Source organism: Coenobita brevimanus, chromosome 62 (genome assembly GCF_032717465.1).
Source record: "Coenobita brevimanus isolate Jiangsu-jjx chromosome 62, ASM3271746v2, whole genome shotgun sequence".
Taxonomy (NCBI): Eukaryota; Metazoa; Arthropoda; class Malacostraca; order Decapoda; family Coenobitidae; genus Coenobita; species Coenobita brevimanus.
Genome location: NC_137015.1, coordinates 3,107,900 through 3,126,819, shown reverse-complemented (window position 1 = coordinate 3,126,819; position 18,920 = coordinate 3,107,900). Strand labels below are relative to the sequence as shown.

Here is an 18,920-nt window from a genome sequence, read left to right as displayed (position 1 = left end):
TGTCCCCCACTCCACCTGTCCTCCACCTCCCCCTATCCCCCCTCCACCTGTCCACCTCCACCTCTTCATCATCATCATCATCATCATCATCATTCTTTTTCTCTTACCTTTAATGCTCACAATATTCCCCCCTGCACTCCTCTCCCTTCCCCTCCCCCCTCTCCTCCTCCCACTCTCTCTCTCCCTCTTTCCCTCCCTCCTCCCCCTCTTCCCCTCCCCTCTCCCTCCTCCCCTCAGCTTCGGAAATAGGGTAGTAATGAACTATTTGACTGTCTCACTGTACCCCCCCTCCACCTCTCTCTCTCTCTCTCTCTCTCTCTCTCTCTCTCTCTCTCTCTCTCTCTCTCTCTCTCTCACCTTCCTCCATTTCGTCTCACTTCCCCTCAGTTTTACCCCCTTTCCCCCTCCCTCGTGTTTTTCTTCTCCCCTTCTCCGTCTCATCTATCCCTTCTTTCCTCTCCTCCCTCTCCCCCCATCTCCGTTTCTTCACCCCCTCTCTGTTTTTCCTTCCCCTTCCCTTTCTCTCATCTTTCCCTTCCTCTCCCTCCCTCCCTATCGCTCCTTTCCCTCCTCTTTCCCACTTCTCTCTCCCCTTCCGTCCTCCTTTCTCCCAGTTCTCCCTCCCTACTCGTCCTCTTTTCTCTCACTTCTTCCCTCTCCCGCCCACTTCTCTCTCTCTCTTCTCTTCCCCTTTCTCCCACTTTTCTCCCCTCCCCCTCTCTCTTTTCTCCCCCTCCCTCCTCCTTCCTTCCCATCTCTCTCCCCCTCCACCCCCCTCCCTCCAGCCACTCGTCAGTAATCACATTCTGCAGCCTTTTTGCCACACTGAGGTAACCACATCACACCCTTCACGCAAATCACTCTTGCCTGTGGTGGTTGTGGATGGAGGATATGTTGGAGTGGTTGTGGTTGTAGTGGTGAGAGGTGGTTGTGGATGGAGGATATGTTGGAGTGGTTGTGGTTGTAGTGGTGAGAGGTGGTTGTGGATGGAGGATATGTTGGAGTGGTTGTGGTTGTGGTGGTGGTGAGAAATAGTGGTAGTTGTGGTGGCAAGGTGGTTGTGGTAGTGAGAGTGGTTGTGGTGGTGAGAGGTGGTTCTGGGTGAAGGATATGTGAGTGTGGTTGTTGAGGTGAATGAGGAAGGTAGTTGAAGTTAGTGGTAGTAATGGTAGTGGCTGCGAAGGATGGTAGCTGGTTAGTAAATACTTCACACGCAAGTCGTTGGTAGTAATGGTAGCTCTCTCTCTCTCTCTCTCTCTCTCTCTCTCTCTCTCGTTATCATTGTATTTGTCCGAGCTCTCTCTCTCTCCCTTTCCCTCCCACCCCCCTGTCTCTGTCTGTCTATCCACCCTTCTATCTATCTATCTGTATCTATCCCATCTTTCTCCCTTCCCCTCCCCTCCCCCCATAAACTAAAAATTAAAATCATAATCGAAATGCCTGTGTTCCCAATCGAAGTTTTCCACCTGAGTGACGTCACTGGGGCCCCCACCAATCAGCGCCTTTGTTGACACTCTGATTGTGGCCATTTGATTGCATGGAAAATTATTAAGCGCTTTTTGAGGCCAGGGTGTGTGTGTGTGTGTGTGTGTGTGTGTGTGTGTGTGTGTGTGTGTGTGTGTGTGTGTGTGTGTGTGGATTTCATGTCTCGGTGGATATGTCGAGATTGGAAAGGGGTAGTTGAATGAAAGGAAGGATAGTTGTTTGGGTAAGTGGATAGATAGATAGATAGATGGGTGGATGAATTCTTGGATGGTTAAGATAGATAAATATAGATAGACTTTGAATGGTGAATGGATGGACTGAAAAATGAGATGGATGGATGGATAGGTGGATGGAATATATTTTGGTGGATGGATGGATTGGATTTTGGGGATGGATAGGGGGATGAATTGATGAACGGAATAGATGGATGATTGGATTGAAAGTGAGGTGGATGGTTGGATGGAAGAGTGGATAGATGAATGGATGAGTGAATGAGGGAGTAATTGGATGGTTAGATGGATGAGGCACCAAGCTAGTGTGAGGTGTAATGGATGGATGGATGAATGGATAGACGGACGGTTGTTAAATCCTCAAATGGAAGGTCATTATCGATTCCAGTTGATCTTATTAAAATAGATAAATTGAAGTGTGGTGAAGTGATTGATTCGTAATGAGATTGTGGAGGTGGTGGTAGTGGTGGTTGTGGTGATGACGGTTGTGGTGGTTATGATGATGAGTGTGAATGAGATTGTGAATTGTGGTAGGTGTGGTTATGATGGTAGTGGTGGTGATGGTTATGATGGTAGTGGTGGTTGTGATGTTGATGGTAGTGGTTGTTGTGATGTTGATGGTAGCGGTTGTTGTGATGGTAGGGAGTGGTTAAAATGGTTGTTGAAGTGGTGGTTATGGTTGTGGTAGTGGTTATTGTGGTGGTAGTGGTGGTTAATATAGTTGAAGTGGTGCTGTTGATTGTGGTAGTGGTGGTAGAGGTGGTTTTGGTTGTGGTAGTAGGTATGATATCGCTTTTTATGGGAGTTATGTTGGTGCTTGTAATGGTTGTGATGATTGTAGTGATGGTGGTGGTAGTGGTTGTAGTGGTGGAGGTGGTTAAAGTGCTTGATGGAGAAATGGTGGTGATTGTGATGGTTGTGGTTGAGGTAGTGATGATGGTGGTGGTGGTGGTAGCTGTGTTGGTTGTAGTTGTGGTCGGTGTGCTTGTGGTGGTGGTTGTAGTAGTTGTGATGGTTGTGGTAGGTGTGGTGGTTATTGTGGTAGGTGTGCTTGTGGTAGTGCTAGTGGTGGTTGTGGTGGTGGATTTGTGCTTGAAATGATTGTTTTTGAAGCGATAGTGGTGATTTTGGTGCTCTCTCTCTCTCTCTCTCTCTCTCTCTCTCTCTCTCTCTCTCCTTCATTGTCATTATTATTATTATTATTATTATTATTTCTTATCCATCTTTCATTCCTTTATTTATCTTTATTTCTTCTACACTCGTCATTCCCTCCATACCTCTTCTCTCTTCATACTCTTCTCTCCTTCCCTGCCTTTCTTCCTCTCCCCCCTTTTCGTCTTATCTTATTCTCCCTCTTTTTCTCCCTCCTTCCTCCCCCCCTTCTCTTCCCCTACTGCACTTCCTTTGTCTCCCTTCATTTCTCCATTTTCCTTGTGTCCTTCCTCTCTCTTCCACTGTCTCCCTTCATTCCTCTTTTCTTTCTCCCTCCCTCTCTCTTCCTTCCATTTTCGCACCTCTCTTTCACACTCCTTCTTCCTTCCCTCTCCCTTGCACATCCCCTCTTTTAATCCCTGTCCCTCTGCCTACCGTTATTCCTCTTTTTCTCGCCTCTCCCCTCCCATCCTCATCCCCCCCCCCTTTCTCAGCCCTTCCCCTGCCCACCACCTCCCCCTCGCTAATGACTAATCGTTGAGGTAATTGTAGGTGATGGGGGCAATCACCATTACGACTTACACACCACTGCCTACCCTATCCTACCCTACCCTACTCTACCCTACCTACCCTTAGTTCTCTCTCTCTCTCTCTCTCTCTCTCTCTCTCTCTCTCTCTCTCTCTCTCTCTCTCTCTCTCTCTCACGCCGTTTTCTGTATCTTTTCGTTTACGTCTTCTTTTTACTCCTCACATTAACCTTCCTCTCACGTAGCCACTGTGTTTGACTCCTGTGTGTTAAGTTTTGCGACAGAGTATTCGATGTTGGTTTGTTGTGATGCTGTCAGTCTTGAATTTGGCTCTCTGCTATCTTGTCTTTGTCTTTTTTCTTCGAGGGGACAATCTTCCGGGCTTCTGGCCTTAGGTTCCTTCTTCCTTGCATAAAAGAAAAAATATATGAGGAGCTGAGCACTTAACTACTTTAACTCGAGGACTTTTTATGTTTATTTATTTTTTCCTCAAATGCCAAATGATTTCACTCTGCTAGGGAAAATCTTAACAGACAGGTGTTCTGAAGGCCTGCTACTTTCCACCGATGCTCTAGGTTGCCGTTTTTCCTGTCTGTTGGCTTGACGTGTGCTTGTCCATGATATAACAGTGGCAGAGGTGAAGGGTTACATGAAGTGTGACTATACTGCATTGCCACTTGGTCCTCTAGTCAGTGCGGGAGGCCAAGGAGTAGCTCTGAGGGCGAGGGACTCTGAGGGGAGACGGAGTGAGAGTGGCTGATCGAGGGACGGGGTGAGAAAGGCCGAAAAGGATGGAGTTAATGTGGAGTGTTTGTGTCTTCTGTGCAGCCATACTAATGCACACTTTACTTTCCACATCCTAATTTGTGAAGACGAAACGCAAGTATAAAAAAGAAAAGAAAAAGACTTGATTTTGCTCTGTTTCATGCCAGTAGTTATTCTCGACGCAACACTCCTTCCTTCCCAGTCCTCTTCACTCCCCCCCCCCCTCTCCCTCACAAGTCACCGCACTGAAGAGGCAAGCCCTTTTCATCACGAGGGGTCTTTTCTAAGCTGAGGAAAGTTGCATGAAGGAAACAAGAAAAACTGATGTAAAATAAGATGTAGTCGAGAATAACGAAGTCTTGCAAGTGGTTGGTGAGTCAGTGGATGTGTGGCCAGTTTCTCTCTCTCTCTCTCTCTCTGTTTATGCAGCATGCCCCTCCTCTATGCTCAGTCGCTTTTCCTATCCTCTTCCCCTCTTTCTTTCTCTTCACTCCCCTTTTCTGCCCTCTTCATCCCTCCCTTCACCTTACTTTATTACTCCCGTCGTCTCCCCTCACCTCCCCTCGCTGTCTTTCTCTCCCCGCTCCTTATTTTACCCTCTCCCCTCTTCCCTTCTCATTTCCCTCTTCTCGATATTTTCCTCCTCTCCCCTCCACTCTCTTCACACTTTTTCCCCTCCACTTTCTCCTCCCTCCCTTCGCTTATTTTTCCTACCTGTGGCCTCCTTTTCTTTCCCCTCCCTCCATATTTTTTTTCCTCCCTATTCCCCCTCTTTTCCCCTCTCTTTACCCAAACTTTCGTTCCTCCCTTCTTTTTCTCCCTCTTTCTCTCTTGACTGCCTTCTCTGTCTCAGCTCGTCATTACTCTCTTCTCCTCCTCTCTCCCCCACTTTCCTCCCCTCTCCCCCACTTTCCTCCCCTCTCCCCCACGTTCCTCCCCTCTCCCCCACTTTCCTCCCCTCTCCCCCACGTTCCTCCCCTCTCCCCCACTTTCCTCCCCTCTCCCCCACTTTTTTCTTCTCCCCCTTTTCACTTTTCCTTTATCATTCTCTTCCTTCTCCTCTTCTTTCCCCTCATTTTGAACGGTACCTCATCCCTCTCTTCTCTTCCTTTTTCTTCCCTCCTCCTTCCCCTCGTCCTCATCCTTTCCCTCGTCCCCTCTTCTTCTCCTTTGTCTTTCCCCTCCTTTACCTTCCATCTTTTTGTTCTTTTCCAAACATCTTCCTTCTTTACTTCCCCCTTTCCTTCTTGTTCTCTTCCCCTTATCTCTTTTCCCTCTCTTACTCTTCTTTTCCAATCTTCCTCCCTTCCTCCTCTTCCTCTCCTGTTCCTCCCTTCCTCTCCTCTTCCTCCCTTCCTCTTCCCTTCCTCTCCTCTTTCTCCCTTCCTCTTCCACTCTCTTCTTCTCCTCTTCCTCTCTTCCACTCCACTTTCTCCCTTCCTCTCCTCTTCTCCTGTCCTCCTCTTCCCTCTTCCAGTCCTCTTCCTCCCTTCCTCCTCTTTTCCTCCCTTCCTCTTTTCCTACCTCCCCTCCTTTTTTCTTTTTTAAAACGCTTCAGGAAAAAAATAAAGAGAAAAATCAGGCCATCTTAAAATTAAATTGCAGGAGAGAGAATCAGATTTGGGAGGGGAGGAGGGGGAGGGGGATAGTGTTGATCTTAGGCTGGGAGCGGTCAGGCGTGAGGGTCAGGGGGGTGGGGGGGAGAGGTGATTGAAAGAAAGGAGAGAGAGAGAGACTGTGAGAAAGGAAGGAGGAGAAGGAGGGGAGGGGAGAGAATGTGCGAAAGAGAGGAGGAGGATTAGAGAGGGAGAGAGAGAGAGAGGAGCTAAGTGGAAGGGAAAAGCTGAGGTAGAGAATAAGTAGGGAAGGGGGTGAAAAATTGTAGTGTGAGGAAAATTGATGCGAGGCAGAGAAAGAAGGAAGAGGGAAAGAAGGAGTAAAGTGAGGGGAAGAGAGAGTAGAGGAAAACTAAAAAAAAAGAAAAGAAAGTGAATGGAAAAGAGTAAGAAAAGAGAGTAGAGGACAACTAAAAAAAAAAAAAGTGAATGGAAAAGAGAGTAAAAAAAGAGAGAAGAGGAAAAACATGAAAAAAGTAAGTGAGGGGAAAAGAAAGTAAGAAAAGAGAGGAGAAAAAGAAAGGAAAGGAGTGGAGAAAGCTAATGGGAGAAAGAAAGAGGATGAAGAGAGTGACAAGAGGGGAAAATGTGTGAAAAAAAGAGGGGTGAGAAAGAAAGAAGAGCAAGGAGAGATAATGGAAGGGATTTGTGAGGTGGGGGAGGGGAGAGGGAGAGGTTTTGTTGACCTATCAGCAGAGGGTGGTCAAGTAGAGAGAGAGAGAGAGAGAGAGAAGGATTGATGAGGGTAGAGGAAGGGGAACAGAGGCGAGGAGAGGAGAATGACGAGAGGGATAGGGGTATTAGAAGTGAGGGGGGGAGGAAGGGGAAAGGAAGGAGGGGAGAGAAGTGGGAAGGAAGGGAAGGGGAGGGGAGGAACAAGTACATTTGAAGTGGGGAAGGAGAGGGAAGAGAGAAAGAAAGGTGAGGAGAGGAAAAGGAGGAAGAGGGGAAGGATGAGAGAATGAATAAATTATAAGGTAAAGGAAGAAAGAGAAAAGAAAGGGGACGGGGAAGGGGAGGAAAAATGGAGAGAGGGGAGGGGGAAGGGGAGGAAAGAGAAGAGAGAGGGGAGGGGGAAGGGGAGGAAAGAGAAGAGAGAGGGGAGGGGGAAGGGGAGGAAAGAGAAGAGAGAGGGGAGGTGGAGGGGAAAGGGATGATGCCTATGAAATCCAAATATAACCCCCACTTGTGCAGTGGATCTTGAGATGTGAATTGAGGTCTTTTTGGATTAGGTGAGAGAGGAGTGATCAGGATGGGCTGGGCTGATGGTGGGTGGTGAGGCAAGAGGGGGAAAGTATACCCTGTGAAAATAGGCGTTGTAGGTTTGGTTGTAGTCGAGGTGATTAAGTTTTATTATAGTCACCCCGTCGAAACAGAAAATGGGTGAGGTGGGTGGACAGGATGGGCTGGGATGTTGGTGAATGGTGTTGGTGAATATAACAGGATTTGGCACACACACACACACACACACACACACACACACACACACACACACACACACAGTTCTCCAGCCATACTTACATCTCTTTGCAAACATGGGATCTCTGCCAAAGCTGTATATAATTCCGCGTGTGCACCAGACACTTACACACACACACACACCCGCATTTACTTACATGTGTGCGTATTGAGGGTGACGGGTATGCTTACATGTGTGCGTGGAGAGATGGATATACTTCCAGTGTACGAATTACGAGAGAAGCGTATACCTACACATGTATATTTTAAGGAAGACAGGCATACCTACATGTGTACGTATTGAGAGCAACGGGTATACTTACATGTGATTCCTGAGTGAGACTGACACACACCGTAGTACACACGCGGACACCCAGACTTACACACACACACACACACACACACACACACACACACACACACACACACACACACATGTACGTATTGAGGGGCGGCAACGCACACACCAGAACCATCTTGGATCATGTCTCTTTATGCTCCCCTCATTTTTACGCCTCCCTGAATTTCCCCTCCCCTCCCCTCCCCTCCCCGTGCCTCCCCTCATCCCATTACCCTCCCCTGTCACCCGTTTCCCCTCCCCCCGTTCCCCCTTTCTCCACACCCTCACCCCCTATTTCTCATCCTTCTCCCCGTCTCCCCATATTCCATCACCCCTCACCAATTTCCCCCATGCCCTCCCCGCCCTTCTCCCCTCCCCTCTCTTCCCCTCTTCTCTCCCCTAACCCCTCCCCTCCCCTCATCTCGATTTCTTCACCCCATCTCTCAGAGTCCTGCCTTCATCCACCCCCTATTTCCCCTCACCCTTCTCCCTCTCCCCTCGTCACCCCACTCCCATATGTTGGTTGGGGGAGGGGGAGGGTACGTATGGGGGGGAGGGAGAGGAGATGAGAGGAAGACAGCGACGTGGAAGAAAAAGAACAAGAAGAAAGTGGAATGAAACGGAATGAATGGGGAACAGAAGAGAGAGAGAGAGAGAGAGAGAGAGAGAGAGAGAGACCCCTCCATCAATCCCTCCATTGTGCTCCTCTCACTCTCTCCCTCTACTATTTCTTTACCATATTTTTTTCCCCTTCTCATTTTTTTCATTTTTTTTTCCTCGACACTTCTCTGAGTCAGTCCTGTTTCCCTGGATCTTTTTATTATTATTATTACTATTATTATTATTATTATTATTATTATTATTATTATTATTATTGGGTGAGATTTTGGGCATCGATTTTTATATATATTTTCAAATACTGACGGCTTATATTATAAAAATTTGCAAAAATAATGATGGTTTTTCTGTACAAAAGGGTTAAATCTGTGTGTGTGTGTGTGTGTGTGTGTGTGTGTGTGTGTGTGTGTGTGTGTGTGAAATCCCTTTGTATATAAACTGACTAACTAGAATATTCTCTCTCTCTCTCTCTCTCTCTCACACACACACACACACACACACACACACACACACACACACACACACAGTCAGTCAGTCAAGAAAGAAGCCTCTCTGAACTGAACTACTGATGCAGATGATCTTATTTAGGGAGGGAGAGAGAGAGGGAGGGAGGGAGGGAGAGAGAGAGAGAGAGAGAGGGAGGGAGGGAGGGAAGGAAGGAGAGAGAGGGAGGGAGGGAGGGAGAGAAAGATTGTTCCTGTCTCTATCTCATTATGTCTCTTGTCTGTATTGCTTTCATCTTTTGTAGTCTTTTATTTTCTCTTTCATCATCTGGTCCCCCCCCCTCTCTCTCTCTCTCTCTCTCTCTCGGCCTTAATTTTAGCTCCCATCGTAACCTCTTCACCACGATGACTTTACACCCGCACGTGGAGCGCATGGGTGTATTGTTCGGCGTGTGTTTTTGCTTGTGTGTCTGTCCATATTTGTGTGAACGTTATAACTTGAAGGGTTTTGATCGGATTTAAACGAAACGCGGTGGAAGGGTCAAGGGTCAGCCAAGGATAAAGTAGTTCAAGTTTTAGAAGAATAGGTCAGAGGTCAGGGTCGTAGAGATAGGTCAGCTTAAACAGTATTGGCCCGACTTGGACTAAATTTAGTTGAAGAGCTGTTTCGAGCAAGCAAGGAAAGAGGGGCGCGATCTTTGGTGCAGTGTGTTGGTGAAGAGTATGTATTCTCGTTGGTTAAGGAAGCTCCCTAACACCTCTTCCTAAGTGATTTATTTTACTTATTATACTTTGCCGTTAGGTGTTACTTAGATTTTTCAAATATATTCGTACTCAGCATAAATCATGTACAAAACGAAATTACCCAGCCGTATCCCAACATAAATCGGTGAGGATGAGGTGTTAGGGAGCTTCCTTAAGGACGAGAATACGAGCCAAGGACACAGGGCAAGGTCAGATATTTAGGGCGCAGGTCTTGCACTATCTGAATGCTCCTTCTTGTATTTCCTCTACCAACTGACGATTCTGTTTATGCTAAGGAAGGCGTTTGTTTTACCCATGTCTTCCCAGCAGAGTTTTTAGGAACAAGTTTTTAAAGAGTTTTTAAAGAGAATTTTTTAAAGGGTCGAGTTGTTAAAGGGACAATTTTTTTAAAGGGTCGAGTCGTTAATGGGACGATTTTTTAAAGGGTCGAGTTGTTAAAAGGACGAGTTTTAGAGACGTCTTCTTCATTCATCATCGTTCTCTGCCTTACCCTGCCACCCACCTACCACCCTTCCTCACTCGTATCCAGCCTACCTGCCATCCTATCTACCATTCTACCACCCTGCCTACCAACCATCCTACCTAATATCCCTACAAACCTTGCATCATTCCTTCCCTGTCATCCTCCATATCTTCTACGTCCCTACCATCTTACCTCCCTATCTCCCTCCCTAGCATCTTATCTGCCTGCCAGCCAATGTCCTGTCATCCATCTTACTAACCATCTTACCTACCATCCCACCTCTGTCCTACGTACCTTCCTTTTTTCACTACTATCCCAGCATCCAACCAAACATCCTACTAACTATCCTGCCTACCTACCTACCTACCTACCTACCTACCTACCTACTTACCTACCTGCCTACCTACCTACCTACCTACCTACTACTACACCAATCTGTTATCCAATTTTGGCCGCCAGACTTCAGACCCCATACAAATGTTTGCTCTGGTGGAGGCAAGGAGGGAGAAAGGGAGGGAAAGAGGGAGAGGGAGGTAAGTGGGAGGGAGAAAGAGGAGGGGGAGGATGGGATGGATAAAGGAAGAAGAGATGGTGAGGGAGAGAAACAGGGAGGGGTTGTGAAATGGTGGAGGGATTGAGAGAAGGGAGGGAGAGGGAGGGAGTGGGTTATAAGAAAGGTGGGAGGGAGAAGGAGGAAGGGATGAATGAAGGAAGCAGAGGGAGGGAAAGATGGATGAGAGGAGAGCGGAAAGAAAACAAGAGGAGGAGGAGAGAGAAAAGGGTGGGAAAAGTGGGCGGGAAGGAGGATGGAAGTAAAGGAGAAATAGAGGGAGGGAGAGAGGGAAGGGGGGGGGAAGGAAAGTGGAGGTATGGGTAAGAAGGAGAGAGGGAAGGAGAATGGATAAGAAGAGGGATAAGTGAAGAAGGAGGGGAGGTAATAGAGAGGGGGAAAGGAGATGAGAGGGAGACAGAGAGGAGAATGAGTGTGAGGGAGAGGTTGAGGAGGAGGTGGGGAGAAAGAGTGAGTGAAGAAAATACGGAATAAGAGAAGGGGGAAAAGTAAGGAGAGAGGGAGAGAGAGAGAGAGAGAGAGAGAGAAGGAGGGAGGGAGGAAGGTTGTTGGGAGGGCAGCGGTGCATACGTAATTTGGTGAGAGATAGAGTAGACAAGAACAGGGAGAGTGTGAGAGGGAGACACGCAGGGAGAGAATGAGAGAGAGAGAGAGAGAGTTACACAGATACACATACCTTAAGGTCTTTAATTTGTCTGACACTGAACAAAATTAATCTTAGGCTAGTCTGGAAGAAAAATAATGTACGTCCTCAGGCTGAAAGGGGGTTAATCATAATGGAGAATAATTATTAAGGATCAGATAACAAAACAAGGACGCTCTTCCCCACCCCCCAGTTCCTCCGGCAATCAGACGTCAAGGAAAATAAGGAGAAGCAACATCTGACTGAACTGAAATGCATGACGGAAATTTTATAGGAGAGAGTGTGCAATTTTTCGTGTTCTGTTTTGCAAAAGGCCTCTCGTAGTGAAGGGGTTAATATTGGCCAAGAGGTAGGCAAGAGAGGAGGAATTATATTGGGATTAAGAGGCGTTCCTGATACCTGATACCTGTTCCCTAATTAGCTGGCATCTGCATATTGTATACGTTGTTTATTACCTGTGTGTTACCGGTACTTATTTAGGTCTTGTGTATTGGCGATGATGATGATGATGATATTACTGGTGATGATGACGATGAAGGTTTAATATTGATGATGATGATGATGACGATGAAGGTATTGATGATGAAGATGACGATGAAGGTATTGATGATGATGATGACGATGAAGGTAGTAATGATGATGATGGAGGTAATAATGGTGATGATAATGTTGTTGATGATGATGATGATGATGATGTGTCGTGAGGCTGCATTCTCTGTAAGATTCATGAAAACTCCCTGGCATCTCCTTTTCCTTTATAGATGATTCCTGCACAATGCTCATTTATATTTACTCCAACGTTATTTATTATTGTATGTTATTTATGCAGGCTGTGTGGTGCTTAATTCTCTTGAGCTTAAATTACTAAGATATTCTCTGGCATGCCTTCCTAAGTTGAATTTTGCTTCACTTTAATAATTTCCACGTATGTTAATTATATAAACAGTGTGGATATTAATTCAGTCTAGAGGCATGGTTAGTGAAGTAGGACTGTGCAACGGGAAGCAGCATCTCCTCCAGTGCAATTGCAACCTCAGTATCTTTCTCAATAAGGGAATCGTGGTCCCCCTTCTCCAGTTCACGCCACCCCTTCGCCCCTTAGCCCTTCCCCTCCCGTCTTCACCATTATCCAGGCTAGGGAGGTGAAATGTGGCAAGTTACGACCGTAGAGTTTTGCGAGCTTCACACTACACTCTATTCATTGTTTTGTTTATATATTTGTTTGTTTGTTTAAGGCCCCTCGAACGTAGCGTCAGAGAGAGAGAGAGAGAGAGAGAGAGAGAGAGAGAGAGACCAAACACGAGAAATTCCGTTAATGAGAGGAATGGTTAATAGGAGGGAGGGAGAGAGAGCGAGAGGTAAAAAGAGAGAAAGTGAGAGAGAGTGAGAGAGAAGTACGCTATCTCCCCTCGGCTGGGAGAGGGAAGTAAATGGATAAAGGGAGAGAGGGAGAGAGAGAGTGCCGTGAGGGATGAAGGGAGAGGGGAGGAGGGGCAAACAGGAAGTGGCGAGGAGAGAGAGAGAGAGAGAGAGAGAGACGGGAACAAGAGTGAATGAGGTTATGGGAGTAGATGCATAGATAGATAGAAAGATAGTGTATTATGTTTTGAATAGATAGATAGATGAGGTAAATAGATTGTTGCTGACACTTTGTTAAGCTATAAGCAGGTCGATAGATATATAGTGCTAGATAGATAGACCGATAGATCGTTTCAGAAATAATGGGATAAAATGATAGATAGATTGATAGGTGGACCATTTATGACGATAGATATATAATGAGAGATAGATAGACTGATAGATAGTTTTGTGTTTGGAAGTAAAGAGATTGATGGTTTAATGCATTAGAGGTAGATAGATCGATAGACAGATAGATACATGTGGTAAAACTATGCATTGGAAGTAAATGTATAGATAGATAGATGGACAAATATAGAGTAAGTAGAAGATAGACGGATCACTATGGATAGATGGGAATAGATAGATAGATAGATACACAAATGCATACGTACTGTTCACTGCATTAATTTTCACACATTGTCACACATCATACTTGCAGATGTTTCTCTCTCTCTCTCTCTCTCTCTCTCTCTCTCTCTCACACACACACACACACACACACACACACACACACACACACACACACACAGTCACACTTCCATACATACATAAATACATACGTACATACACATACATACATACTACGGAATAACACACAGCCTACACATGCACACACATTTACACTTTGTCGCTCTTACACGCACACATACAGACGGTACATACTGCAAATTCACACACACACACACACACACACACACACACACACACACAACGTTGCTTAGGACCCAGCCATGCATATATGGTGTGAGGGGAGAGAAACAGGGGAGAGTGAGGCAGTTAGTGAGAGAGAGGGGAAAGTGAGAGAGGGAAATGAAAGTGAGAGAGACGGGGGAAATATAGAGAGAGGGTGGGAAGTGAAGATGAGGGGAGTGAGGTGAGGGAGGTGAAGTGAAGGAGAGGGGGATATGAGGGGATAAGGTAAGAGCGGTGAGTGAGAGGGAACTGAGAGTGAAAGAGAGAGAGAGAGAGAGAGTAGTGAATTGGGAATGAGAGTGAGTGGAAAGTGAAATGGAAATGAGAGAAAGAGAGAGTAAAAATAGGTACCAATGTTTTACTACTAGCACCACATCCTCCACTAACACCTCCTCCTCTCGTCCACAGGCTACCCCCACAACAGTCTGGGTGTGAGCAAGTCCGGACTAGATGCCCACAGTCCACACCTCCGACAGCCAGGTACAGTCCACTCGTCCAATTCCTCAGTACCACTCAATCCACTCCAGTCCTCCTCTTCAGTACCCTAGTCCACTCAGTCCACTCCAGTCCTCCTCTCCAGTACCTCAGTCCACTTTAGCTCTCTTCAGTACCCTAGTCCACTCAGTCCACTCCAGTCCTCCTCTCCAGTGCCTCAGTCCACTTTAGCTCTCTTCATAACCCTAGTCCACTCAGTCCACTCCAGTCCTCGTCCTCAGTACCCTACTCCACTCAGTCCACTCCAGTCCCCTTCTTCAGTACCCCAGTCCGTTTCTCTGTCAGTCCATCAGTCCAAATTGAGGAGGGTTATGTGAATCAGTATTAACGGTTCGGTATTTCTTTTTTTTTTTTTTCCTAATGGCCGAAAATTGCCATCTCCGTCGTGCAGGCTGAGTTGTAACAGATTCACATTAGAATACGGTACTAGTCACGAAGAAGTGTTTTGTGAAGGATGTTTCCCCCTTTTTACGAATTTTTCTCCGTCTTAAGAATTTCTCCCCATCATACCAAATTAACCCTGTCGTAAGAATTTTCCCCGTCTTACGAATTATTGTTGTCCTACGAATTTTCCCCGTCTTGCATTCTTCGTTAAAAACAATTTATGGTTACGTGAGGGAAGCTCATCACTCATCGGTTGAGGACGGAAGGACAAAAAAAAGAAAAGAAAAAACAAGAGAGTAAGAAAGATAAAAAAAGAAAGATGAATAAAAGAAGAAAGAAAAAAGGAAGAAAGAAAGAAAGAAAGATAGGAGAAAGATAACGAAAGAAAAAACGAAGAAAGGAAGATAAAGGAAAGATAAAAGAAGAAAAAAAAGAAGAAATAAGGAAAAAGATAAAAAGAACTGAAAAGAAGAAAGAAAGAAACAAAGAAAAGAGTAGAAACTTTCCATGTCTTCAGTTCTTGAAAAAAATATAAGTTACAATGGCTGGTATCCTGGAGGGGCAAGGAAACTCCCTAACACCTCTTCCTCACCGACTTATTTTTGGTTACAGCTGGGTAGTATCGCTTTTGTACATTATTTTTTCAGAGTATGGTGGCATTAGAGCTATTTAAGTACCACACAGGAGGATGGCAAGGTGTAGTAAGCAAAATAAGTCGCTTAGGAAGAGGTGTTAGGGGCTTCCTTAACCCACGGGCCAAGGACTTGATCGTAAATATGGCTGAGAATCCCACGTGCGTCCTCGTCATCGGTCTGAAGAGGCTGAGATGCAGGCAGTATTATATGGAAAAATATTATTAACAAATTCTCTCACCTTTATACCCAACTTCCGGTACAGATTATCCCACCTGAGCTGAGATATAAATGATTAGCTTTATTATAGTAATAATAATAATGATTATTATTGTTATTTTAGTAGTAATAGCGTTATTATTTTTTTCATTATCAGTCCCCTGCCGGTCAAACCGGTCGGGGAGTATAGGTTTGCACGGTTCCGTCAGTGCGTCAGTCAGTCCGTCCGGAGATCCTGTAGCTTCCACATGCATGGACGGATTTTAATAAAACATCACGTAATTGTTCCCCATACCATGACAGTGTGTTGGTCGCAACAACCAGTCGTCTGCTCGCAAGGTCAAGGTCTTTACATACCCTTATTTTATACACAGTACAAAATTATTTATACCCATATTGTATACACAGCACGCATGTATAGTTATCATCAGGTAGAGGACTTTGTATTCGTGGCAGGATTTCATTCACATTATTATTATTATTATTATTATGAAACGAAATTAGAGGTTCACATCGCTAGGTATTTTCAGGATTTTTTAATTTTTTTTTATTCTGCCTATTGCAGTTGTAGTCACTGATATAAAGTGGTGGTAATGGTGGTGGTGGTGGTGAAGAGTATAGTGAACATGATGATAATGTTAGGAATGATGATGATGATAAGCTGGAATGATTTCGTTAATTGAATATGCCTTTAAAATTCTTATATCTGACGTTTTTACAGGATCATACTTGTTTTATCATCGTCATCATCATCATCATTCTTGCAGTCCATACCCATTTCCTGCTGTTACAATTGGAGTGATTAGAATCCAAAATCAGCAATTAAAAACAAATAAAAAGAAAAAGAAAAAAAAGACAAATACCAGAGTATGAGAACTGTCGTTAGGTGCCATGAGAGAGAGAGAGAGAGAGAGAGAATGGACAGAAGTGTGATCAGTGGGTATCCCTTACAAAACACACACACACACACACACACACACACACACACACACACACACACACACACACACACACACACACACACACACACACACACACACACACACACACAGAACACTAAGTAGAACGAGTAATAAAAAATCATCATCATCACCATCATCACCACCACCACCATCATCACCACCACCACCACCACCAACAACAACAACAACAACAACAAACAACAACAGTAAATCTAACAACATTGACCCAACAATATTCCTAATGTCATTTCGATTCAATTCCCTTCAATTACTGTCACCAATAACCTTCCCCCCCCCTCTCTCTCTCTCTCTCTCTCTCTCTCCTTCTCTCTCTCACCAGTATGCATCTTTTCCTATCCTTTTCCTCACGTTGTCTTACTTTCCCTTTTCTTTTCCTGCTCCTCTTCCTCCTCCTCCATCTTTTTTCCTCTGCCATCCCTTCCCCTCCTTTTCCGATTCTCCATCTCCTGCCTTTCCCTTTCTTTCCCCCTTATTTCTTCACCTCCTACCTTTCCTTTCTCCCCTGCCCTCCCCCAAACCCATCTTCCCTTTCATACCCAACCCTGCCCTACTCTTTACTACCCTACCGTACCCTCTTATCTCCTCCCTTCCAACCGTTCTCCTATTCCCTCCTCCCATATCCACCCCTTCTCCCTTCCCCTCCTTGCCCATTCCCCACACCCCCTCCCTCCCCTCGGTTAATATTATGCAAATTCCCAATCAATTATCCATCGTTGTTCATCTCTCGTCGCCTCCCCTCATCCTCCCCTCACTTCCCCTTCCCTTCCCTCCCCTGCCCTCCTGTTCCCCCTTTCCTCCCCTTCCCTCACTTCTTCCATCATCTCTTCCCCCTCCATCCCTCCCCTCCCCTCCTCTTGCCCCTTTCCCCTCACTTCCCCATTCCTCCCCTCTCCTTCCCCTTACCTTCATCCTCTTCTTCCCTTTTTCCCCCTCCCCACCCCATTCCTTCCCTCCCCTTACCTTCTCCATCCATCTCTTCGCATCTACCCCTCCTTGTCCTTTTCCCATTACTCCTTCTTGCCCCCCTTCCATCCCTTTTTCCCCTCTTCTCATCCCTCTTCCCATTCTTTCGTCCTTCCTCCTTCCATTCCCCTTTTGCCCCTTCCCTCTCTCTCTCCCTCCTTTCTTCCTTCATCACCTTCGTCCTCTCAATCTCTCGTTCTACCTTTTCTCGTATCTTCTCTCCTCTCATCAGCATCCATTCCTTTTACTTCATTTCGTTCACTTCCATCGCTTCTCATGTTTCCCCGTATTTTCTCTCCATCTCTCCTTTCTTCACCCTTCGTCTTCGCCTCACCATCCCTCCTCTTCTCATTTCCTCCCTTCTCTCCATCCCTCTTCTCCTCTCCTCTCTCCATCTCTCCACCGTCCCTCTCTCCCCCCTACCATATGGCCGCCTTATCTGACCAGCTGACCAACAAATTGACCCTCACAAATGACCTCTAATGACCTCAATTAACACGACCTCCTAATCACCTTGTTTATCTGTCTTAATTGGGCCTCGTTAGCGCTTCAGGGTGGTTAGGTGTTGTTAAGGTCGGCTGGAGAGTTACATAGATACACAGACCACACATACGTTACGGTCCGTTCTACGTGGTCCCGTCTTGATATAAAGAGAGAGAGAGAGAGAGAGAGAGAGGAATAGACAGACAGGCGGATTGACAGACTGATAGATAGTTATAGACAGAGACCGACAGATAGATGAATTAATTAAATCTGATTAATGTAGATATAAAGAGGGAAGAGAGGCAGGGGTAGTGTGTGTGTGTGTGTGTGTGTGTGTGTGTGTGTGTGTGTGTGTACGCCTCCTGCTGTGATATCATTAGGCCTTAACGAGTGTCTGATTGTGTATGTAAGTGTGTGTTTGTATGTCCGATTGTCCGTGTGTGTGTGTGTATGTTTGATTGTCTGTAAGTGTGTATGTGATTGCTTGTGTATGTTTGTATTCGTGTGTGTGTGTGTGTGTGTGTGTGTGTGTGTGTGTGTGTGTGTGTGTGTGTGTGTAGCAGGTGTGAAGGGCGTGTACACACCATGATTGTATTAGGGTGAACTTTTGTGTACGTCTGTTTAGCCCTCATGTACGCTTTTGTATTCATGACTGTTTTTTTTAGGCAGCCGTACATCTGGTCTCACGCGTGTGTGTTTTGTTTATGATCGACATTGATTCTGTGTATGTATTCATGTATGTAGCTGTGTATGTATGTGTGCATATGCCTCCCCTTCCCCCAAATGTATGTAGGTATGTGTTGGTGTGTATGTATGTGTTAGTATGTAGGTATGTATGTATGTATATCCTCTTCCTCCATCCCTCTTCCTTCCTCTCCTCCTCTACCTCTTCCTCTTCTTATCCCCTTCCCCTCCAGTCACACTCTTCATTTTTGCCACGCTCATTTTCCCTCTCCCTTCGTCCTTCTTATCTTCTACCTCTCCCCTTCCCTTCCTTCCTATCCACCTCCTGTCTTTTTAAATTCCCTCCTTTTTCCTCCCTCTTTCTTCGTATTCCCCTTCTCCCCTCCATCTACTTCTCCTCACCCCTTCTCCTCCTCCTCCTCACTCTGTCTCTCTTCCTCACTTTCTGTCTCTCTTCCCTTGCCTCTCCCCATCCCTTCCATCCCATTTCTTCTCTGTCCCCCTCCCATTCCCTCTCTCAGTCTTTCCATTTCTCTCCCCTTCCTTTCCACCCCATCCTCTTTCTGTCCCTCCCCCTTTCCTTCCCACACCCTGTCTCTATTCGTTCCTTTCCTCTTCCCTTCCACCTCACTCCCGCTCAATCCCTCCTCCCCCTCCCTCTCTCCCTCTTCCACCCCCCTCCCTCTCC

At 45.9% G+C, this 18,920-nt stretch overlaps 1 protein-coding gene across 1 annotated transcript in view; it reads left to right on the top strand.

The window, feature by feature from the left end:
- Positions 1-18,920, top strand: part of LOC145403933 (DNA-binding protein D-ETS-3-like) — a 169,109-nt gene that overhangs the window by 129,832 nt on the left and 20,357 nt on the right. Inside the window, exon 7 of the mRNA XM_080275534.1 lies at positions 13,798-13,869. Within this exon, the coding sequence (XP_080131660.1) occupies positions 13,798-13,869 (72 nt within the window). The remainder of the gene's footprint in view (positions 1-13,797; positions 13,870-18,920) is intronic.